Source organism: Calypte anna, chromosome 3 (genome assembly GCF_003957555.1).
Source record: "Calypte anna isolate BGI_N300 chromosome 3, bCalAnn1_v1.p, whole genome shotgun sequence".
In the NCBI taxonomy this organism is placed as follows: Eukaryota; Metazoa; Chordata; class Aves; order Apodiformes; family Trochilidae; genus Calypte; species Calypte anna.
Genome location: NC_044246.1, coordinates 10402238 through 10426785, shown reverse-complemented (window position 1 = coordinate 10426785; position 24548 = coordinate 10402238). Strand labels below are relative to the sequence as shown.

Here is a 24548-nt window from a genome sequence, read left to right as displayed (position 1 = left end):
CCTCTTTGCCGCCTCGCTGCGGGCAGCCCCGGCGCCCCCGACCCTCAGCGGCCGCTCTCGCGCTGCCCACCAACGGCCGCCACCCAACGGCCGCCACCTCTGGGCCGCCACGGCGCTGCGGGGCCGAAGCGGGGCGGCTGAGGGAGGGACCGGCGCGGGTCCCGCGGGGGGCAGGTCCCCGTGGGACGGGCTGGGGCGCCTCGTCCGCGCCGGCGAGAGGGGCTGCGCCCTCTGACGAGCCCGGGAGATGGGAGGCAGCGCGGCGGGGCGGGGTGACCGCCGCGGCCCTAATAAGGCTGGGGCTGGCGCTGTCCGAGGGCTGCTTGCCTGGGTGCCCCGCGCTGCCCGGCGCCCCCCGCCCGCCCCCGAGCATGCAGTGCTTCCCCAGCCTGGTGCTGGCCCTCAGCTCGCTGTTGGGCGCCCTGGCGCTGCTGCAGCTCTCGCTGTACCTTCGGGTGCCGTCCCGCTATGGGAAACACGAGGAGCGGCTATGCCGGCCGCGGGGTCGGCTGCCGGCGCGCTGCGCCTGGTTCCTGCAGGAGCTGCCCTCGTTCCTGGTGCCCGCGCTGCTACTGGTGCTGCGCAGCCCGCCCCGCCTTGAGCCGCTCGGCTGCCGCCTCCTCTGCTGCCTCTTCTGCTGGCACTACTTCTACAGGTACCGCTGCCGGGCAGGGCTCCCGCTGCCCCGCGGCTCCCCGCGTCCCCGCCGCCTGCCCGCGGCATCTCCCGGAGCTGCCCTTGGCACCCGCCCGCGGCTCTCCGGGGGCGAGCAGCGGCTGCGAAGAGTTGCGGCCTCCCCTAGGGAAGCGGGGCAAAGAATAACCCAAGGGAAGCTGGGGGAATGGGCGCTGACGGGGCCGGGTGGGGCCGTGGGGTTGGGGCAGCATCACTCCGTTCCGTGTGAGACGCGGTCCTTCTAATGATCCCCAACGGGAGGGCTCGGGAGCAGCTCATCCGCTCCCCCGGGTTTTGCTGGGAACGTAGGGTCCGGTCGTGTCGGCGTCTCTCCCCCGTCCTGGCCGCCGAGGGAAGGAGCAGGTGGTATTCGGGTGCTTGAAGCGGGAAAGAGGATGGATGCTTTGGATTTTGATCTTAAAAATAAATCAATAAAATAGAACGAGGCACAAGGTTTCGTTAAGCTGGAGCAAAGTTTCGGGTGAAACTAATCCAAATATTACGGAAAGGAACATGAGAAGTGCTTGTTTGTGGGCGGGAGGAGCGCAGCACACGCAGCGCGGGGAGAAGCTCCGGCAGCCAAAGCATCCGTGGGAACACGCGTGACGATGGCCCGAACGCAAAAGCAATGAGAGAGCAAGGACTGAATGAGCCGCACTGCTGTGCAGTTAGCACAGGAAAAAAACAAAGTCACTGCAGGCTTTCTGTATCGCAGAAGTTGGTTCTCTATGGTCAATTCATCATTTCCACTTCACTACCAAAGTCCCGATTTATCTTTCATTTATTTAATTATTTCCCCCCCCCCCTTAGAAACTGTCATGTCAGATATCGATGAAGTCTGTAACTCTAATTAGTATTGTGTTTACTCATCAGGTCTCAAAGAAGAAGTAGAGTTTTGATCCACTGTTGGTGATAACTTTGAAGTGATATAGCTCTACAGTTGTCACCTGACTTGGTAGTCAGTGATACTTGGTTCTGGAGTGTATCACCAGAATATATCTTCTGACATATTGAACTGAATGTTTTATCTTCTGCTCCACTTCCCTTTTCTATAGAGTTCTTTTATTAGGAATTTGATTTTTGGTTTTCTGTTCATGAAAAAAAAATGGCTTTTCCCAAATGGCAAGTGCATGTGACAATGTTATGTCATTACGTAGGAAAGATCTATGTAAATTCTGGGGCAAAACTTTTTCCGGCTTGTTTTGCCGTTTTTAACCCTGATTGCCATTTCTATTTTTTATTTTGCTTCCTAGAAATAGAAAACAATCATTTGATAAATTATCAAAATTATTATTATTATTATTATTATTATTATTTTCAAAATCAGTATGTTAAAAATCCATCTGCATTGCCTCTGCAGAGAGTTTAGGAATAGAAACTGTAATCTGTCATATATAAATTTAAAACAGAGAATGGTTTGAAGTGCTAAAACACAATGATAGAGATATATTTGTTATCACTAACAGTGTCTTTTTTTTACCTTACTGTGTCAGCTGGAGTCCACTACCTCTAACACATTTGGCTCCCAGAAAGCTAGATGTATTAATTACATACAGTTATACTAGATTTCATGTATTCTGTTATTCTCAAGAATTTCTGATTTTTTTCAGAAACACAGAAATCAACAAGCACTATGAGAAAACTGAAAGAAATGTTGCCCCACTGGTATGAATAAATCCTTTTAGTCAGAGGTTTCTTTTTCAAGATTACTGCTAGACCTAGGCAGAAGCACTACATTCTCATACATTTTCTTTCTCAAATAATTTGGAGGTCTTCTCATCTGTGGCTGTAGTATATTCTTTACCTTGTGAAAATAAATTTTAACCATTTTAACTCATTTTAATCAGTTGTGTATAACACTCAATTTTGTTTCTAATACTGCATGGCACTCCAGTATGGTTCTTACAGTGTATTATCTTCTCTCAAGAAAGACATTCTGAGATTCTATTGAATCAATTAATATCTGAAAAGTTGTATTACATTTTAGTGCTCTACTGTTATGTACAAGAGCAACAAAAATCTTAAATTAGGAGTTTTTCTATGCGTCATCTGGTGCGATGGGCACAGATAGGTTCTCTGCGGGGTCCTACATAGAATAGACCATTGGCCACAGGGTTGTAGCTACAATTAGACCTTTGCATTATAGAAAAATTTTAGCAATCAGGAGAACTTATTGTTATTTACAATTTCTAGCAGTTAACATAGTTTATTGTTATGCTGAAATTCTAGCAATTAGCATATCTTGAAGTTAAACAGAATTTATAATGACTTGCTTAGCTTTCTTAATTTAAAGAATTTTTATTTACCTATACTTTTTAGTCTAGGTAAATAAATGTAACCCTCTGCAGATAGGGTCAAATTCCTAATAACCAGTGTGTGATATTGTAATCTAGACTCAGACTTTACTTAAAAGAACTCAGTCCTCGGAGGAAGAGATGGCAATGATGGAGGTGACCCTGACCACTGGGGGAATGTGGGGTTTTCTGGCCAGCAGCAATTCCCATCTAAATCTGCTGGATTTTATAGGGTTTTATAGGCAGTGTCTCACTCGCTGTCATGCTTCTATCTTCTGTAATGGGTGATGCCTGCTGGGCAAACTTATTGCAGTGCTGAAAAAGAAGTAGAAAGAAGTGGAGGGGGTGACACATGCTTGGGGCACTTAAATATCATCCCTGTTTGCCTTAAAAAATGGCACTGGTTATGCCAACCATATCAGCAGGGGTTAAGAGCAGGGAGCACTGGTCACACTGGGCTAGGGCATTTCATTGGCATGTGGTATTTGAAAAGAGATCCAGTACTTTGATATAGCAGCCATTAGATTTATTTTTACTGGAAAAAACCTAACAACAGTTTTAAATGCATTCATGATTAAACTTGACTGCAAGTAAAACAAGTAAAATATACAATTGATCAATAATAAAGTTAAATTTACTTAATGGATGTAGCTTACTGCACTTTTTCTGACTTTAAAATTTTGAGGTGAATAAAGCTCTTTCATCCACTTTTATTTATAAATTTATTTTGTTAGTCTAGTACTTTTACTACTGATCATCTGACATCAGTCTTTAAGCAGTGATTTGTATGAAACAGAGAACATTTTCCTTGTATATTATTCATAATTTCATAATTTCACATACGTTCATAAGAACTTCTTTCTTTCCACAGAAAAAATTTTATCATTCTTAATTTTGTCTCATCTGTTAAAATAAACAGGCATGTGAAAGGGAAGTTTTGATTAAAGGTATGCTAAAAAGGACAATGTAGTTCATGATGGAGAAACAGATTTTTAAAGGACTACTATGCTCTCTATTCTGCCTTCCTGTATGTTATGATCAGCTGTGCTGCCCTTGTAGCTTGTGTTTGGCTGAAACATCTGTTGTGGAGTAACTTCAAGTCTTGATCTGAAGACCCCAGAAGATGAAGAATCCATCCTTTTCTATGTAGAATACAGTTTTGTTTGGTAGTGTAGCCTTATCAACTCTTTTATTATCACTCACACAATCTGTGTAAAACGTCTTGCTTCAGTTTGACTATCCTTGATGTTCTTTCATTGATGCTTGATATTTCTCTCTTTGTGCTAATTTAAAGCATTCCTTATTATTTGTAGTATTTTCTTACTGTGATACTACTTATGCAGCAATCAGATCATCTTCCAATTTACTTGTTACTGAGCTGTCAGGCCCTCTGCACCAGTGTGACCCAGATAATATAGGAGGACATGATCATATTTCTGATGGATTAACTACTGCACATGGTATGGTGTTTATAATGAAATTTTGTTTTTATCAAGGATTTGTGACAGCTACGGGGAAGAGACACAGTTAATGTGCTGCAGACACATGATACTTTATCCAGCATGAAGCTGGTCAGGATAAAATTACCTTTTCATAAATTTAGTAACAGGTTTAAGCCAGCAATATTAATTTTTCCTGCTTTTGCATATGAGATCAAGCAGCTGCAACATTTTTTGTTTGATCTGAGGTATCCTAAACCAGATCTGTAGTGTCACTGGACCACAGTTCAAGGTCCACAGTGGAAGAGATTTATTTCTCTCTGTCCTCAGATACTTTCTGTGGCTCTTTTCCTCACTTCCTACATACATTTTAAAATGATAATTTCAGTGTTGAATGTACAATACAATATCAGACTTGTAGTAGCATATCTTGAGTCAACATCACCTTCCTATTACCATATGCTACTCTCATGGTTACTGGTCAGGAGGGTGCTTTTTGTGTTGGAGTCACACTAAGGAACCCTGTGTTTCCAGGCTGCTCTGAGCACTGTGGAGCTGGGGTAACCACAATTGTAATCAAAATTACAGTATACCACACCTGAGGAATGTTTTTTGTTTGTATAGCTGTATTTCTTTGTTTTTAAAGTAACCTTTATTGGCTTGGTGCTCAGTGATGCTGTCCTACCCACACTGATACTCACCAGTTGTCTAGAATTTGTGCCACGTGGTAGCTTTATCAATGGTAATTCTGTATTTCTTATCAGGTTGAGGAATGTGCTGGAGTGTTGTAAGGACCACTCTAACCCTCTTCTGGAAGCTCCCTGGGTTATTGCTGATGGTTTCTTATTGACAAGGACTTTGTAGGGTCCCTCTGCTTGCCAAATGGAGCCCTGTGAGCCAGGTCTGGTGCATGCTGTGCTCCTGTCCAGCCCACTGCTGAAAGAGAAAGGAGATGGTCATCTTCTTCTGTTCAAGGGTGGTGAGACACAGGAATGGATTGGCCAGAGATGTTGTGGGTGCCTCATCCCTGGATGTATTCAAGGCCAGGTTTGAATAGGGCTTGGAGCACCCTCGTCTAGTGGGAGGTGTCCCTACTGATGCAGGGGGGGCTGGAACAAGATGGACCTTAAGGTCCCTTCCAACCCAAACCATTCCATGATTCCACCATATGGGTACAAACTACTGGCCAAAGAGCCAGCCCTCCCCTCACACAGTCTAATACAAAGATTTGCTACCCAGGAGGAAGCAAGAGGGAAGTGGATGAGCCAGAAGGCTTTCCCCTGCTTCCCACCTTAATCCAGAGTCAGCATCCAGCAGCCTGCTGCGATCCGTGTCAGCAGAACGCTCTCCCTCCCTCTCTGCTACCGCTAGGCAGCAGCCTCTCTCTTTGTGGCAAGCAGAAGATGGAGCATTCCCTGAGGCTGTCCTGAAGGGCTGAGGGCAGGCTGCTGCTGCTGGGGGGAGGAAAGGGAAAGGAAGGATTCCCAGTCCCACTTCCTTCCTCGTTGTCTGCTGTCCTTAGCCAACTCTTCCTGTCTCAATATGCACTTTAATAAACCCAGCATAGTGTGGATTCTATTAAATCCAAATATTCTCTGGTGCTAAGGCACACATCCTAAAAATCTGAGTATATTGTATCTTTTTTAGGTAAGTTCATAGCTTCTACACTTTCATAACGTAGGGACTGTGATGGTAGGGTCTCCAAAACTGATGGGATGGGAAGGCAGAGAAAAGGAAGAAGAAAGTGAAGAAAAGTGCTGAATGCCAAGTCTGCCATCTGCAGATCATGCAGTCTCTGAAAAGCTACCCATGAGCTGAAAATGATGAGTGACATAAGATGTACGTACAGGAATACTTCTTGAGATAAATTACTTCCAAAGTGTTCTGCTTTACATTCAGTTTGTAACACAGCCTTTCCTGCTAGGGCGACTGTGCTGGTTAAGGAACACACGTAGAATGCCAGCTGAAGCCCTCAGGTGTTAGGGCAGAGCCTGTTTGCTGCTTTTCCATTTTGAAGTCTACCTTCAAAAACCAAAGCTGCGAAATAAAATATAAGGCCACGAGAGGAAGCCATCACAATCAAATTCCATATGAACCTTAATGCTGCATTTCTCTTAGAAGTGGGGAAGACGGAACGGTGACAGAGCAGAGGAGATGTCACCTTGCACAGTGTCAGGCAGGGGGGAGGCCCTGTCTCACTGACCTTCAAAGCTAATCCTGAAGGTACTGGTTTAAAAGACAGGGTGCTAATTGGGACCCCACTCTGCTGTCTATAACCAGCATTTTAAAGAGACGCTTCTGTTAACACCTAGAGTTACGTTTAGTCATTTCTTTTCTTCTTTTGCAACTTTGTTTCTCATAAGAAATACAATCTTTTGATGTCTAAGTGTGTACGTATCTGTATAAATACACACAGTGGGTACTCAGTCCCAGCTGCTGTGCAGGGAGCTGCTCAAATTAAAGTCCCAGGGCAGAGACCCAAAGTGCCCAGCCAGGGCACACATAGATCCCTCTGATCTTACCCATGTGAGGTTTGTGCCCAGTGAGAAAGTTACAGCACTTGATATCTAACACTATGAGGAGTTTAAAGCCTTATTGGGAGACACATTCTGAGCACCAAACTGAGCTTTGATAAGACCGATGAGGATGCAGAGACTTTGATTGGCATTACCAGATTCCTGGTGCTCATCCTGGAAAAACAGAGTTATAAAAGGCATATAAAAATTATACTTAAGACAGAGAGAAAAAGAAGATTAAAATGTATACTGGAATTTCAGTAAGTGCTTTTATTTAAAAAAACCAAGCATTTTACCAAACAAGGAAATTACTTGTTTTAATCTTTCTGTAATATTCCTTTATTGGGGGTGCTCTTTAGAAGGAAATAAAAAGCAAGGGAAAAATGTTAAGGCTCATTCCATATGCACAGTGTTGTTGTGGACCTTGTTTTTTCAAGGTACACAAGTCTGGATCTTTTGTTTCTTACTGTAAGGGAAGCAGGCTTTATAGGTGGTGGTAGAACTTTATTACGGAGGCAATAAATGTAGTTTGACAAAAGGGCAAATTTTCACAGGTGCCTTTGTGTACTCAAATGCTTATATAATTAGATTGTTTGCCAGTTCTGAGGAGCTCAATTAAGAGTTAGAATTGAATTCAAAGTTAAATAAATTAAGAGTTAAATTTATTTTTTTAAATAAAAAATAGTTATACTTATGCAATAAAATCCTAGTATTATGGTTATAAATAAATATCCGTCCCAGAAACTGCACCTATTTCCCCTAATGAAAATTGGTATTTTGTTCAAATTCAACATATGTATTTAATATAATATACTAATTTATAATATTCTTGGCATCTCTTTCAAAATTAATTTTGATCAAGAAGAATAATGATAAATACTTTCAAACTATAAATCAAACTGTAATTATTAAGTTACACACCTTGAATTGTCCTTTTGTCCCTCTAGATATTGATATATCTAGAATTGACTGGTAGAGTAATCCTTATTGAATCTGGTCAAATAAATTCATCTACATGTACACCCATTTGAATGTGAGCTGTTATCTTTGCTAACTGCTCAGATGACATTTTAATTATTTTTGGATCATCACAGAAATACAACAATAGCAGTGCAATTATTACATTAAAAATTAGTACTAAAATTGGGTTAAAATTTGGAGCAGGAAGATGTGGAAAGTTAACTGAGAAGAAGAAAAATGTATACGTATTCTAGAGGTCCAAATTAATTTTAAGACCCAGCTAAATTTTACTTAGCTGTGAACTTTTGAAACATCAGTTGCTACCCAAATAATACCTAAAGACAGGCAGAAATTTTCACAATTCCTGGAAAGGTACGTGGAAATGTGACCTGAAAAAAGTCCCATTTGATGGAAGCTGATTTTAAATTTCTCCTTCATAATTACTCTTTAGACACACGTAACAAAGAAGGAACACCCACAGCCAACTTTGGCCATACGTGAGATACTATTTTGCTTATAACTGTGGCAGAGTTTACCAATTTAAGCAAGACTTTCCATGCTGGGAGACTGTCTTCCAGAAACACTGTTGGAAAATGTCACCATATCAAGGTTGGCCTGCTAAAAGATGTCCTGTTTAATAAAGACAGGTTTGCCAAACAGAGATGTTAAGGAACAGATCCATTCACAGGCAGGACTGTTCTGGAGCAGATCCTGGGGCAGAGTGACAAACTGCAGCTCTTTGATGTTCTGGTAAAGATAGGCTGGGAAAGCCAAATCCCCTTGGATCCCCTTTTTCCCTGGAAAGCCAAATCCCCTTGAGCAAGGCCTTCTTCTTATCATTTGGTGTGGGGCAGGAAGGCTGGAGAGCTCTGAATAAGTTAGTTCAAAGCTGTCTGTTCACATCAGTGTGGTGCCCTGCTAGAGATGCACAAGAAAATACCTCTGGACCGTGTTGTGCTAAGCAAACCTTCCAGTGACTCTCATCAGACATCTGGGGCAGGACAATGCATATGCAGCTATAGAAGTTTTGCTGCTTCTGAGAACAATGAAAGAGAGGGAAAAAAGGCTTGCATTCACATTATGCTATTGAGTCCTTCATGTTCATCTGCTTCTCTTTAAAATATTTTTTTTTAAATAAAAGAATCACCAAAATGTCCATGTTTTCAAACTTGGCCTGAGTTAAGGCTAATAAAGTGTAGAGAGGTGTCTGGCTCTTCTTAGGAAAAGCAATTCAAACTTGGTGGAGTTGTTTGTGGGAAATGCATCTGTATCTGTTCAAACAAATGTTGTCATCTAACATCTTCAGAGTCTGCCTGTGTAGAGCAGTTTCTCTGGTTCATCTGAGGCTATGAGCAGGACCACAGTGTGTGAGCTTACAATCCAGCCAAGTATTGTCTAGGTTGGCACTGCTGGGGCAGAGCAGGACTTTTCATGTGTTTCTGGCTGGTAGGGTGCTCAACAGGGAAGAAGTGGTCTCCTAGCTGGAGTCCTGGCAGCATGGGTTAGGAAAATATGAGTTGTCTCAAATGCAGAGAAATGAAAAACACGGTGAGGTTTATAATCAGGGCTAGAAGGTGGTAAAAAGGTCAGGTGAACGAGGGTAGCAGAGGAAGGGACAGGTAAGAGAATTGTTAAAAACAGTGAGAGCAGAAAGTGAGGCAGGAGTGAGAAGAAATGGAAGAAGAAAGGAGATTTTGTGAGAGGACACTATCCAGGTATTAGGAGACACTTCTGATGTGCTGAGTGTTCACTCAGCAGCTTTCAGTGTTAGGAAATCTCTTTACACATTTTGGGAGGGAGCAAAGATAACCATGACTCAGTCAGGCCATGGTAGCATTTTTCTTAGGGAAAGACGAGAGGTTATTAAGCTCTCTGATAATTGTAATGTGAGCAGAAATTCAGGATCTGACCTGACCACTTCAAATTTTGCTCCTCTGTGTGTATGTACTGCCACAGATGTCATAAGGCCATAGAGGTTCAGGATTACTACCTTTCCAAATGTTAGACATTTCAATCAATATTCTTCAAAATGTGAGCCAAAAGATCTAGGAATTATAATTTTAGGAATTTAAGAATTAGAATTTTCATCTTTGACATTTTTTACTGTTTTGTAAAAAAAATGTATGCAATGTTCCTGATCACTTCAGTTATGAAGAAGGCTTTCCCAATACACAACAGGCCTGAATGGCTGCAGAGGTTTATTGCTGAATTTTTCAGTTTCTTAGAGTATTTCTTTGCACAGTAACAAATAAGTGATGCACTTTTCAGCTTTGTGGATTGTGGTGAAATGGCCAGGAATCCTTCTACCATCACTGTGCTGCATGGTGAGAGAGGCACTCTCACCTGAAGCAGGATTTAAAACTGTTTTTGATAGAAACATCTAAAATACAGAGCTACAGAAAAACTGCTTTAGTTTACAGCCTCAGTTTTCTCACAGATTTTTTTTGTTCAACACATAGCTTAAAATCTTGAACTACATTATAAAGCAGAATAGGCAATCCAGATGTGTCAAATCTCATGTTGAGGGTGAGACTGCTGCTGGCTGTCACCTCCTGCACCCGGGTGCTTTGCTGTGTATGTATCTCAGTCTCCTGTAGCCCCACAGCATGGGTCCTGCTCTGGGACCCCTTCTGACAGCACAGTTCCTTGGATGACCTTTGCATCCACAGTTCCTTGGATGACCAGCAAAGCAGGTAGGATCCTCCTCCCTGTGGATGGGAGCAGTGACCATGCTGCCTCTGACTCTGAGGTTACAGGCCCCAGGTGGAGGACATGTTACCCACACACTGGAACCCCAAACCTTTCACCATCAGGTACCAGTCCTATTCCTCCCTCACACAAACCAATTGCAAAGGCACTTAGGAGAGAGAAAAACTAAGAGGTCTGCACCTCCCCAGATGCCCACAAGTGTCCAACATTGCTCTGGAACAGTCAGCTTCTGTTGCAGCAGCTGAGCAGATCCATGGTTTTGTATGTCCCAGTTATGCAAGGAGTTTATAGTTTATTGAAACATGACACTATGGAGGCAATGCAAAGCCAACAGAATGTGGAATGAAATCATGCAGGAAGCATGACACATTTTCATGTGCAGGTCAGTATAAACCATACTAACCCTCTGGCATTGCTGAGTTCTTTCCAGCTACAGGGTCCAGAAAAGCTTTTGCAAAGGGAACAAAGACCTGTTATGAAGGCCAAGAGGAGCCATCCTGTTGCTAAAAGTGCACAGTGATAACTGGAAAGGGAGAGAGACAAAGGTGAAAGAACCACAGTGAAAGAGGCAGAGTGCAGGCATAGGGAAGCAACAGAGACAACTCCTAGCTGGAAAAAAAGACACCTGAAGGCCCACAAAGGTGAGAGTATGAAGAAGGAAGGGCAAAGAAAAGACAAAGTCAGGAAATCTGGATGAGCAAAATGGAGACAGAGTAAGCGTTTAGGCACAAAAGGGGAAGAGAAGGAATTATTAGAGTGGAAAAAGTCAGTTAAGAATATTTTAAAGACTATTAGTCATGGGTCTTGAAACCCTAGAGCCTCGTGTATGTTGCTCAGATACAGTCTGACCAAGATTCAGCTTTGGAGAGGGATAGCTTATCAAATGCCTGTGTCCTGGTTTGGACCAGGGTGGGAAGTCTGGCTTCCTCTGGCTATGTCTCTGCCCCATGTGGACCACTTATGGAAAATAATTACACTTTCTCAAAAAAGCGCAATTGTAAGAGCACAGATTTTTGCACATTTAGATTTTGTACCATTTTTCCTGTCCTTTTGTTGTGCTCACACCCTCAGCCTCTGTGAACTCCCTGAACTCTGCTCCAGTGGAGCAGTGAGCTTTTTGAAATGCATGGTGTAGTGTCTGCTTAAGTTACTCTTAAGTTACTCTGGCACATATTTCATGCTTTTGGCAGACACCCACAGTTTAGCAATAGGAACAAAGTGATCTGTCTTAATAAATATCAAGTGGTTATTTCTGGAGAAGAATGAGATACCTGGATGAAATATATGCTTTGGCGGGCTAAGCTTTGGACAACACCATTGCATAGATAAAACAACATTCTCATAGTTGTTAAGTACTGCTGGCTTTAGATACTATCAAGTAGTAGAGGTAATCATGAAGCACATTAAGATCTGCGTATTTGTCATCACCACAATCCATCTAGTCAGGCTGACCTTTGTCCTGTCCTCTAATCTCTACTCAAGTATAAATCTGAACCAAGTTTAGTTAGGGTTTCAGCTGAGATTGGTGGCCAGGCATTGGGCTCAGTCTGCAGTCCGAATAAGAATTTTTACTTGTGCTAGTTTTTTTTTTTTCATCGAATTCCAGATGTCATCCCTTCACCCCAGCTTCTTGTCAGAGCCTCTCTGACCAAGATAGCTCCAAGCTCCCATTCCCAGAGAGTTCCTGGCCATGTATGGTCCTTAAATGTTTTTCATATTATTTGTCCTGTACAGATGAAATTAGCACAGAAGAGAGCTCCATGAGCTCCAGTGCCCTGTGACAGCTAAGCCTGCAGCAGCTCAGAATTTCAGTTGCTGGGAAAACCACACAAAATAAGGAAAGATGATCAGTCCAAGGACTGTGTATGCCATTCCTGATGGGTCTGGCGTGTCCTTTAATAATTGCCATACATGAAGAGTCCTTCAGCCCTCCACCTAGTATGTTCCAATGCTTCTTTGTCCTTCACTGGTGTCTAAGCTGTGTTTTTTCTACAACTGTTCAGGCCTGTTAGTTCATCTTTTGTTCCTGGCAGACAAGGAGCATGTTTTACTCCTTTCTTCTTTGCAGTTATTTTTTATGCAGTCTTACATTGTTATAATGCCCTCCACTGGTTTTCTGTTAGCTTAAACAACCCAGAGTCCTTCAGTCTTTCTATATGTCACGTTTCCTTGACCACAGCTGTTTTTCTATGGGCTGCTTCCACTTTGTCATTGTCTTTTACAAAGTGCAGAGTTCAGTTGAACATAAAATAATCTAAGTTCCTAATAACACCATGCAAACAGGAAAGATTATCTCAGGTGTCTCCACCCCCCATCCCCTTCCCACATTACATTTTTAACATTTGCCATTTCCCCACAGCCTGACATCATCAGCTCATGCTCAGTTTGCTGCCCACCAGCACTCCCTCTGCTATCCAGCCTGTTCTCCAGCTTGTCAGTTACATTTGGTCAGTCTTACCCTAGTGTAGTATTTTGCTATTGTCTTTATTAAATCAAATCTACTGTGGTAAAACAAAGAAATCATATTTCAAGATTATTGTAGACTCAAGCCCTTGCTCTTGATGTGCTCAGAATCTCTCTGAGATGTGCCAGCAACAAACATTAGGAATATTATCTTCTTTCCCCACTGGCATATCATGGGGAACACTGAGATGTATCAGAAGAATCTTCTGCAGAACCTCATCATTTAAAATACCCTTCTAGTTTGATAGTGAATCAATGATAACTATCTCTTGATACAATTTAACAATCAGTTTTGCAGCCACTTAAAATAATGTGCTCTCAAACAGGAATCCCCAAGTTACTTGTAAGATTGACTGTGAAAAATCTTACTAAGTTCAAGACATGGGACACCTTCTTCTGCTGCCATTCCTCTCCTGTAATGTATCAAATTTATGTTGATTTCATCACTCAAAAAGCCTATTTTAGGAAAAAGGAATCATTTACAATAAATATAGAAATAAGACTTTCTTCCTGCTGGTGGATATAAAGAGATCCCGGTCAAGGAGGCTGCTACAAGTATCAGTGTTTGGTTTTTTAGGCAAAAAGTCCATCGTACCATACATCCTGGGCTCCAGTACTTGGCTGTGTAGTGTCTGAGGACAAACTGTGGGATGCTGCTGATTTTAACAGGGATTTGTACAGATGATGTATTTCTTTTCCTGTGTTAGCTTCTCTTTGCCTTCTTTGGCTATGAAAGAACAAAATATTTGAAAACAAATCCTAATCTTTCCAATGAATTTGCTCAGTTTGGCAGGCCACGTCAAGAAAGACATTAACTGCTTGGTCTAGGCTTTTGTTTCAGTTGTCCTTGGTTTGGGCATCTAATCAATTTTCCCCAGTGTTTAGTTCAGTTCATTTCTATATTACAGAGCAAAAGGAAGAAATAAATGTTTAGCTAATAGCAAAGATAAATAAAATTTAGTACTTAATAATATTTAAACCCCATTTGGTGTTTGTAGATCAAAATAGAAACACCTATAGAATAAATGTACAAATATGAATGTATACTGAGTGTAACTTGCTCATGGATTGTGACTTGCTGATGCACCAAACCAAACAATTCAGTTCTTGGTATCCTTTTAAAAAATGCATAATAATTGAAGTATACCTGCTAAAGCCAGTACAAAAGATTAGTGTTATTAATGATTTAATTCTTTTTCCACCACTGACAAGGAAGAATTCTCCTTTGTTTGATCTAACTGGATGTTAGAGACCACTGGGAGATACCAGATTTTTCCAGTGACAGATTCAGAAATAATGGAAGAACAAGAAGAGTAAGGAAGTAACTAAAAAAAAAACCCAACAGCTTGCAAAACACTTTTGAAACCTGCCTGCTGTTATAGTAAATTTAGAAGACCAAAGATTTTTGCCTTGGAGTCAAGGCTACACAGTTCTTGACTAATTAAAACCAAATACTTGTCCTGTTATTTTGCCTTTCTTTCCTTTTTTTAACTTGTACTTTACTAAGTACAGCACATCTATTACTTGCTGTATGCAAGGTGAAGAGGATTCAGTTTCATCCTTAAACTCTATTTGTCCTTCTTGCTGTACAGCACACCTAAGATTTGGACCAATCAATGAGGCACTTCTGACTAGTGCTAAATGCTCAAAATGACTGATTTCAGGGTGTTCATAGTGTTGGGATCAAGTGTTGTGTAGCTCACATTCCTTGAAATTAGATGAGTTGTGAGACACTATGAAACCCTGAAGTTATCACATTGGATTAGAGCAAAAGTCCTTCACAGTCAGTTCTCTGTTGTAGCAGAAGATTATTCAAAAGAAAATGCAGTAAATTGTGGTCTGTTGCCCAGGGCAGCCACTTCCTTTTGCCTCTCTTAAATGGAATACAATTTATCCCCTGAAATACGAAAATAATTATGCATTCCAAACCTTTACACTTCATCTTCTCTTTATTAAGGAACCTGCTTGTGCCTGTAACCTGTGGTTGTCTTTCTTCTCCCAGTCCTACTGAGCTCTTTTCTTCAGTGTTGTTTCTCTATTACATTTAACTGACATCTCTTTTCATTGCATTCAAACTTTATTATTTTCTGTATTATGAAAACTCCTGTCCTTTTTGAACTCCAGTCCAAATTCAGAAGCCCCAATGGCTGGGAATGGCAATGTCTTCCATGCCTCCTAAGAAGGTGCACTGAGTATTTCTGCTGCTTGTGCCTTAAGTCAGTGCGGCCCAGACTTCCTGCACCATTGCACTTCTTCCCAAGAGCTCCTCAAACCCAAGCATGGTGCCATCTATGCCAAGGTTTCCTCAGTCCTCCCATCCCTTGATCAGATGTGTGCCTGTGAAAGATGAGCCTGCTCCTGCCAGAATTCTTCATCCAATCTTGAACCTGCTACTAAGAGACCTCAAAGGAAGAATGTCCCTACAGACAGGCTTCAGGTTGGATGAATTTCATAAAAGGGCCACAGACAGCCCATGGATCATGGACTGAGCAAAGTTTTTTAGACAGAATATTCAGAAATGAACCTGACATTACAAGCTTACTGTTGTTTTATAATGTAAGATTTTCAGTAACACGTGTATCTTTTTTGCCCCCTAAATTATAGTAATCAAAATCTGGTCCAGAAATCTCTGGAGAAACATAGAAGTAGGATGTTTTTCATGCAGCTTGGAAAGAAAAATTAACTCCAGCTTTGTGTTAGTCATAACTAGATCTGTAAATCTGTACGATGAAAATAAAAAGGGAATTCTCTTGCTCCCATTACAGACAATGATCTAAAATGAGCTTGCAAACAGCAACAACTTGGAACAGCAACAACTACAATTATCTGATGGTTTTACAGAGTCCCTGTGATGCAGGAATCGGGCACGGAGCATCCCCCTGCTCTGCAAGGAAGAAGTGCCCTGCATCTGGCTGTCACCTGGTGGCAAGCACAGCCACTGCCCCCCCACTGTGCCATCGGGATCAGCTCCAGAATAAAAGCTCAGCTCCTGACCTTACAGCCTTCCTTACATCAGGACATGATACAACTGCAATACTGAAGATCTTCCAGCTGTCCTGTACCTGCAGTGGGTACTGCCAGAAGTTAAACTGCCTGCTGGTCATTTCTGCCTGCTGGCACTCCTGGTGTGTTTGTGACCTGGGTCATAGCTCAGATTTTGTTCCTGAGGCTGTGCCAGAACATGTCTCACTGTGCACACCTTCTCAGCACATGGGGTATGGTCCACCCTGGGTAGTAAAAGAGGCTGCTCATAACCTACTTGCTGTCCTTGTTTAAATAAATTGGGCTTGTTGACCTTTTGGGGCTACTGCAGAGTCCATAAGAGTAAGTGCAGAAGGGCAAAGCATGTCAGGGTAGGATGTTTGAGGAAGGCAACATGAGGCATGAGGCGGGGTCTATTCCAGTTTGTGGTGCTGGGGCATCTATATAGGTCCTGAAGAGGGGGGGGTTTAAAATGCTTCATTTATCTTCTGAAAGTATTGTGGGGTTTTTTCTTTTACTTCCCCTTTGAACTGATAGCAAGATTGCCTGTTGCTTGCAGCTGACATTTTAACAGCTGCATTTGTATAAACCCAACCTAGGATAACAGAAACCCTTTCAATTTGGCATAGGAAAATCAGGTGCCAGACTGTGCCCATCAGATTCAGTGAGAATCAGAGGAACACAACTCAGAAATAGTAAAAGTTAAATATTACCTCAGAGTGCAATCCACAAATAACCTACAGGATTTGGCTTGAAAAGAAAGTATTTAAGGGTAGATTTTAGCAGAGACTCTCTAGCAGCTTGGGATGTGTCATTTGAGACTTTGTGCAAGACATCACAGATACCCCAGGTAGAAAGCTGTCATGTTTTGAACCTTCATCCAAGTGGTCAGGTAGGTCAAGCAGCCAGCAGCTCCCCAGCAGCTCCCAGTGATTCCAGTGACAACCTATGGCAAAGGCTCCTATGCTGTTAATTGTTGATGCAAATAAAACTTGTTTGAGGTCATTGTAACCTCCCCAGATATGAACACCAATCTTTTCAGGTTAACATTTTCATCCTTACCAGGGATTCAAGGCAGGCCCTGACCCCATCCCCCAAGGGGAGTCAAAAAATCCCTACAGGAGCAGCCCTGGTCAGGAAAAGTCCATAACTCTCTTGAGACTGGTCAGGGTCACAGAGGAATGGCCACGGAGACAGTACGCAAGCACTGGTAGGATAAGGTGGGTTATGGCCAGCAACCTCCTTCAAAGTGAAAGGCATCAGACCAGCCTTGCCTGCCCTTGCAGTATCTCTGATTCCAAGGCTCTGGTTCATCACAGTTAGGCCCAGAAGAGGACCTGGTGGCAGAGGGCTGGATGTGCAGACACAGCCTTCATCTGGTGTCCCAGGGGGTGATGTAGTGCATGTGTGGGAGGGAGAGAAGTGGTGTCCTCCCCAGCCTCCAGCTCTGAGCTCTTGACCCAGGTGTTCCAGGTGTAAAACACCTCATGAGCACTGGAAACAACTCTAGTTCCCAGACAGGAAACATGAGCTGCTACTACCTGAACTACTGCATGTCATCCCAGGAGAGGAGAAAGACACAGCAACATCAAAAATGTCTTCAACTAAGAAGCTGCTGGAGGAGGACTGAGAGTCCACTCTTAGTTTATTACAGTAACATTTATGAAAAAGTTTCCACCTACTATGGAAAGACCAAACCTATCCCTCAGTTTGGGTGACGTCTCTGGAGCTTTCAAGGAGGTGAACCCTTAAGATGAAATTTGATACAATGTCAAATTATTTCCTTTTCAAAACCTGTTCTTATGGAAAAGAAATGATGGAAAAGAAGATTAGTAATTTATTGTTGGCTCATTTAAAACAAGCTATTGGCAATGGCTTAGTCAGATGCAGTGCCTGTGGCCAGCAAAGATAATAAAGGAATAAGGATTAGTCATCCATGTTGCACTGAAAGAAAAAGGTCAAATTTGTCATTGGTCTGAATTCAAAAGGCCAGTTTTTGTTCTATTATTCTAAAATGGTTGCCTTTGGCCCCTCTTTGATTTTCACACTGCAAAGTAATTTCAGAAGAGATGCAGAGTCCTCCATGGAATATTTAAACCTATTAAGTACCCCTGATTTATCTCAGTTGCTTTTTGCAAAACCCATCAGGAACAGCTTGCGTACCCTTGAGTAGCTATGTACAAGCTGACAAGTGCTGCATTAAAACAAAAGCTCAGGGCATTGTTCAGATACAGAGAACTGAATCTGGCTTCTGGATTTATAGACCCAAGGAGACTTCCTTGGAGAAGTTATTCCACAACAAAGATTCTTGGATGAATTCCTGACTTTCAAACTGATTTTCAAAACTGTATGAGGCAGGGTTTCACCCATGCCAGGATTTCAGTTTCCTCCCCTTATATTTTGCATTCTGATTCTTTCTGTCCTGCATCCACTGCATTCATGGTAGAGTAGATAGGTCTACAGCTGATTTTTGCCTTCCTGTTACTGCAGGACAAGTCACCTTTCAAGGGTCTGTAGCCTTCATCCTGCATCAGCTGCACTGGGAAGCACCACAGCAAAAACCAACTTTGTCTAGAGCTGAGGAATGCCAGCTCGTGCTAGAATCTTCTGCTTGCATCAGCTATAAAAATTAGGAGACACTCAAACATAGCTGGTTTTGACACAGGATAAAGCAGTGCAAGTCCCACTTTAATCTTCTGTATAAATTTCTCTCCTAGACTCCCTTTGTGTTGTTTGATATAATTCTCTTCTATTTTGCTGTTTCCAAGTTTCTATTTGTCAGATTTCTGCTTTTTCTCATGGCTCTTTAGATCCAATTTATCAATATTACTTCAACAGCCAAACTGGAGTGCTAAAGCTGGCCTTGCCATCCATAACTCCTGCATCTCGTTCCTGAAGGACAAAACCAATAATTATTGGTAACACCACTCCAGAGGGCACTCCTTTCCATAATGTAAGAAGTAAAACAAATGTGATACCACTATCTGAAAAATATTTTGCATGTCTCTTAGGTTGCACTATATTTAGAAATATTTAGAACTTCTACACCACAGCTGTCTTAGTTGCTGGAAATCTGGCTCATCTTGCTTTGGAAAGCAGTGAATACATTAACTTGTTGCTACCTGTACTCTGCTTACTCATTTTCAGAAGTGTCCAGTATGATTTAATCTAGATTTATGACGTTATGACATCTCATGCCTCAGCTTGTTTAATTTGATATAGGCAACCCAGGATGTGGATCTCTTATCAACAATGCTCACATATTGTTATGATGAGCACCGCTTAAAAAATATGAATATACTTCTCCACTTCACTCTCCCAGGGATGATATGGATTGCCCAAAGTGTCAAGAGAGATACATGCACAGGAACCCAAGATACATAAACACAAATTATAACATGTTGATGTTAGTGTTAGCACAGATTTTGTCTATGGAAGCCCTAGGTTCTGCATGGAAGTCTTGGTCTTTAGCATAGTAAACTTAGGTTTTAACTCTTATTGTAAAGATGAGTTTGGAAGCATTGAGGAGAGGCAGAGAATGGGGGCAAGGCAGCTCTGTTTCTGCATCAAAGTGTCTGGGCAGAGCAGGACAGAGCTGCTGTGTGTTGGAGATGAACAGAAGTCTTTGGGGCTGAAGTCTTCAGGGATCAATCCAAACAGTGGGATCAGAAATGTCTTCTTCATAACAAAGCTTCTCCACAGTACTTGAAGCAAGACTGCAGCTGCTACTGCCCCACAGACTTTGGTTTGAATATCAGCATACCCAGGTACCTGCACAGCATCCTTTGCTTGGCTGTCAGCAAAATTACAGCAAAAGGGTTGCCCAGATCTCAAAATGAAAAGGCTGTTTGTGGGCACAAATTCCTTGTTTTGCCCATAAGGGAAAAGGAAGGCAGAGAGATATTCTCAAAGCTGCAGTGACTCTGGATCAGATGTCTAGCTTCCCACCTTGTGTTCGGTCCTGAAGGACTGAAAAATGTGGGTATCTGCAGTATTTCTTATTTCCATTAGTTGCTCACCTGATTTTATTACAGTTGTTTTCGGTTTTTCTAACCTTCATTGACCTTTTTATATTTTGTGTTTTGTTAAAGTTTTTTCTCCCTACTGCTGAGAAATTGCAAATACAACATCATCATGAGTAATGTGCTGACTTTGTTTTCTTATTTACCTTAGGACATTTATTTACCCTTTCTTCACTAGAGGCAGACCTTTCCCACTCCAATTGCTTTTCTTTGGCACGTTATTCTGTATCTATAATGGCTTCCTCCAGGGGTACTACCTGATTTACTGCGCTGAATATCCCAGCGATTGGTGCACAGACATCAGATTTACATCAGGTAATTATAGCTCTGGGATTCCCAAGATCTAATCTGCAAGCAATTTGTAAGCATTTTGAATTATGTCCTAATCTTCACTGAACATGTGAAACAAATCAGTTATGATGGAAATCAACATAAAACCTGCCTGCTGGCCCAGATAAAACAAATAAATGTGCAGTGGCTTTTTAAATTTTTTTTTCCTGATAAGCAGCCACCTTTGAAGACAAATGACACTGTGCATTAGTCTCAAATCCCCAGCCTTGTTTTATTGGAAGCTGAACCAGGATGTGCCCTTGCACAGTGTCCACCCGACAGTGGCCATGTGCAAGCACAAGCTGTGGCTTTCTCTTCCTCTCCAGGGAGCTTTGCACTTGATGTGGCTATTCCAACCAAGAGAGAAAAGAAGGGGGAAACCCCAGCATAAATGAGGCTTTAGAGACAAAGAACTCTTTTTCTTGTGTAAGGCACATGGGAAGATTAGAGATCACGCACAGTCTGGTTGTATGTTAATACAGCCCTTTAATATTCTGTAACTTAAAAGCCTTGCTGAATTTCACCCTGTAAAATCCCTGAGAGAACAAGTGAGCAAGAGCATCTAGGTGGCATTGCACCTTTAGTGCTGCACAGAAGATTTTTTTTCAAATGCACATATAGAAATTAGGATTAATGTGCAGATCTGAGGAAATGTTTTGAGTACGACAAGCACAAAATAACCTAGGCACCTGCTCTACCCTGTTTCAGACTGTGCATGCAAGTTCAGTCTTTTCAGACAGTATCATATATTAAAAATCCTGGACTTTGCTTAGTAAGGGCTCCCATACCCTAGAAAAGGAAACAACACATCACAGAATTTGCATGATAAATAAAATATATATTTAACAAAAAAAAAAATTAATTTATCATTAGCAGTGCTTGGAGTACTAAATAAAACCCAAGCAGCATATTCTTTCTCTACAGAGTCTAAACTTCTGTTGTTACTGGAAGTGTTGAGGTTTTATCAGCACTTTGTCTTTTTCCTACACTTTGTAGCACACACCACTTCTATTTCTCTCCTTGCTTCCCAATCATTGTCAGAGGTGGTTTTCTCAGTGTCTAATGTGGCATGAAATGTAGGGCATGTCACCTGCAGAGTTTGTCAATCAAATGCCTCTAGTTTTTCAGCTAAATGGAGCATTGTCAATGAATCATTCTGGCCAGAAGCTGTCAGCATCCTCCAGAGATTAACTGCTCCACCTGCATGCCCAAAGCTCTCCCCAAGTGGCCTCGTTGACTGGGGACTGAGCTGCCCCAATGTGTGAGTTCCCTTCCCAGCTCTGGTGATGTGCTGGATAAGTTTGTGTTCTCTGGGCTCCTCTTCCCCCAGCTGTAAAAGGAGAGTAATGGTGCTTGCCTACAGCTCCCTGGTTACTCTGCAGTAATGAGCACCCAGCAGTGTCACTTGGGTGCTTTATCCACCACCTTGATTCTTAATAAATGCTCACTGTGGCCAGCTGGGACGTGCAGCTGAAAGTGCTCTGGTCTCACCAACAAATCAGTGGGCTCTCCACAGTGGGGATATCCACTGCAGGTGATCCGAGAGGACTGTGATCCCACCACTGACACACAGATGTAGGGTTATTTGTCACCAGTCACCTGTGCTTCTCCTGCTCAGTAGCCTTCTCACTAGCAGTGCATCTTTTGACTTGAAAAAGCATCCACCCACCTCACATTAGGTGTCCCATCTGCCTGCTCCAAAGGTAAACCTCACAGAGGTGCCTAAGGAGAAATAACCAGACAGATCTGGCTTTCTAATATGTCTCTTGATTTTTTTTTTCTTAGGCCTCCTCTTATTTCTGCTGGGAATGGGAATCAACATTCACAGTGATCTCCTGCTGCGCCAGCTGAGGAAACCTGGGGAAGTCACTTACAAGATTCCTCAAGGTATATTCTCATTGCCCACCCCTTGGAGAAAGTAGGGCAGAACAGATAATGTTTTCTGACTGAATTCACAGCAAAGCAACAATAATAGCAGGGATGCCAGCATGGCACAGGTAATGGGATCAGGTGCCTCTCTGAGCTGCTGGGAGTAGTGTGAGATGACTGCAGACAGTCCACAAAAAGCAACAAGAGGATCTGGAATATGTTAGCTGTAAGGAGAGGTTTTAGGGAATGGACTGGGTAATTTAGAGAAGATTGAAGTGGGGGACAGAAAGAGGATTTTAGCCTTGTAAAAGGTAGCTGGGTTTAATCTTCTCCATGCCCAGGAAGAGGAAGTAGTAGAGTTCTTACAGTGCAAAAGGAAGACTTAAAGTGGAAACTTTAGGGAAAAAAAATAACACCAAGGATGCAAGGTGCAGAATTTCCTTTCCATCTCTTTCAAGGTGGGGCTTGCTGAGGAAGAGTGGCCATGGGTCAGAACAGTGAACCAGGAAATTTCTAGCTCTGTAGAGCAATATGGATGGGGATCCAGGACTTTCCTAGTTTTGGTGTTGGCTCCTTCTGCTGGCCTTTTATGGATGATAATATCTCTCACCCGGAGTTTTTCACCTCCAATACTTAACTGTCTCTTCTAGACATTGTGATTAACTAAGATGCAAAACTAAGGTGCAGATTTTGCTTTCACTATAGGTAGTGGAGTTGCAAAATATTTTTAGGGCCTGAAGAGAATTGGCTAGCGTTAAGAATTTTTAAATTTAAGTCTAATAATGGGCTTTTATAAGGCCTTTTCCAAACGGAAAGAAATTGCTGTGAAAGTGCCTCTGTGTTAGAATCACCTTTGTGAGCCTTGCACAAGATCCCCCTTTGGCCAGGGTTCCAATGGTTTCAGGGCAGTGGGCTTAGGTTGCTGCTGTGGGCTCTGAATAAGACAGGTAGCACATTCTGCTGCTGGCTTTATGGGAAAAGATTATCCTTTACTTTGGGATAATCTACGGGAAAGATTTTTTCATGTGCATGGGATGAATGTAAAAATTACATCCTTGGTCTGTCAATGCAGGAGGACTGTTCACTTACGTTTCTGGAGCCAACTACTTTGGAGAAATTGTGGAATGGTTTGGTTTTGCAATAGCAACTTGGTCCCTACCAGCCTTCGCCTTTGCCTTTTTTACTCTTTGCTGCATCGGGCCACGTGCTTATCACCACCACAGGTACCAGTCTGTTTCTTGTCATATGCTGCTGCTTGCTCTTGAAGTGCAGTCTGCAAAATGTCAGGGAGAAGCAGAGGAGCAGGGCCAGGATTCAAGATAAAATTGAATTTTAATGCTATGTACAAGAAGTGTATTGGCTTATTTGCAACTAACTGGGTAAAAGTAAGGCAGTCAGCTGGAGCTCCTGTTGAGTTGATTGGTCCTGAAATTTAATCCAACGTGAGTTACCTCCCTGCTTCTGCTGTGTTAAAGCCTCTTTTTACTGTACCTTATATATGTGAATCTTTCCTAAGGGTTCCCTTGCAACCTCTGCAGTCCTTCAGAGTAGGTATGTCCCCTTGCTCTGAATTTTGAAGGTCAGTTAGAACCTGAACAGTGTTATCAGTTTTCACTTAATTAAATAACCTGCTGGAAATAGTTTCAGAACACTCTTTTGCAGAATAACATGCAGAGGTTACAAAGTAAGGCAGTTTGGAAGAATTTTAAGGTTCTTCAGATGAGATGTATTGAGACTGTGCAGTGTCCTTGTATATATGCAGGTTCACTCTCTTGCTTATTTTCTTTCAGGTTCTATCTCAAGACATTTACGGACTATCCAAAATCAAGGAAAGCCTTGATTCCTTTTGTTTTTTAATGACTGAAATATGGACTCTGTGTTCTGTTTTTATAGGGCTTTTTTTCAATTCCTAGTTTTAATGTTAGGTCCGACTATAATGAATTGTACATATGATAACCTGAGGTTGTAACAAGCAAGAAGGTAACTTGGAACTTGAGTTCTTGTTTGTAATTACAGGGGAAAATGCAGATAGTTTTGGGCAAAGGGAATCCCCAAACAACACGTTTGCTTATCAGCAGAGCTCTACACATGGAAAATGGATAGGTAACTGCACTCACATCAGAGAAAAAGCATTGACTAAAAACTGATGTAGAAAAATAGAAAATAAGCCTGTGATTTTGGAGTAAGTCATCTGAAGCCACTCCAATTCCTAGTTCTTTTGCAGCTGCTTTTTCCTGTATCCATGCTGTAGCACACGTGCACTTGCTCTGCCAGCACTGCCCTAGGTAT

At 42.2% G+C, this 24548-nt stretch overlaps 1 protein-coding gene across 1 annotated transcript; it reads left to right on the top strand.

The window, feature by feature from the left end:
* Positions 1-364: 364 nt before the first annotated feature.
* Positions 365-24116, top strand: SRD5A2 (steroid 5 alpha-reductase 2). The gene is made up of 5 exons (XM_030448202.1): positions 365-655; positions 20212-20375; positions 22176-22277; positions 23332-23482; positions 24050-24116. The coding sequence occupies exons 1-5, from the start codon at positions 372-374 to the stop codon at positions 24114-24116; spliced, it is 768 nt and encodes a 255-aa protein (XP_030304062.1). The 5' UTR covers positions 365-371.
* Positions 24117-24548: the final 432 nt, after the last annotated feature.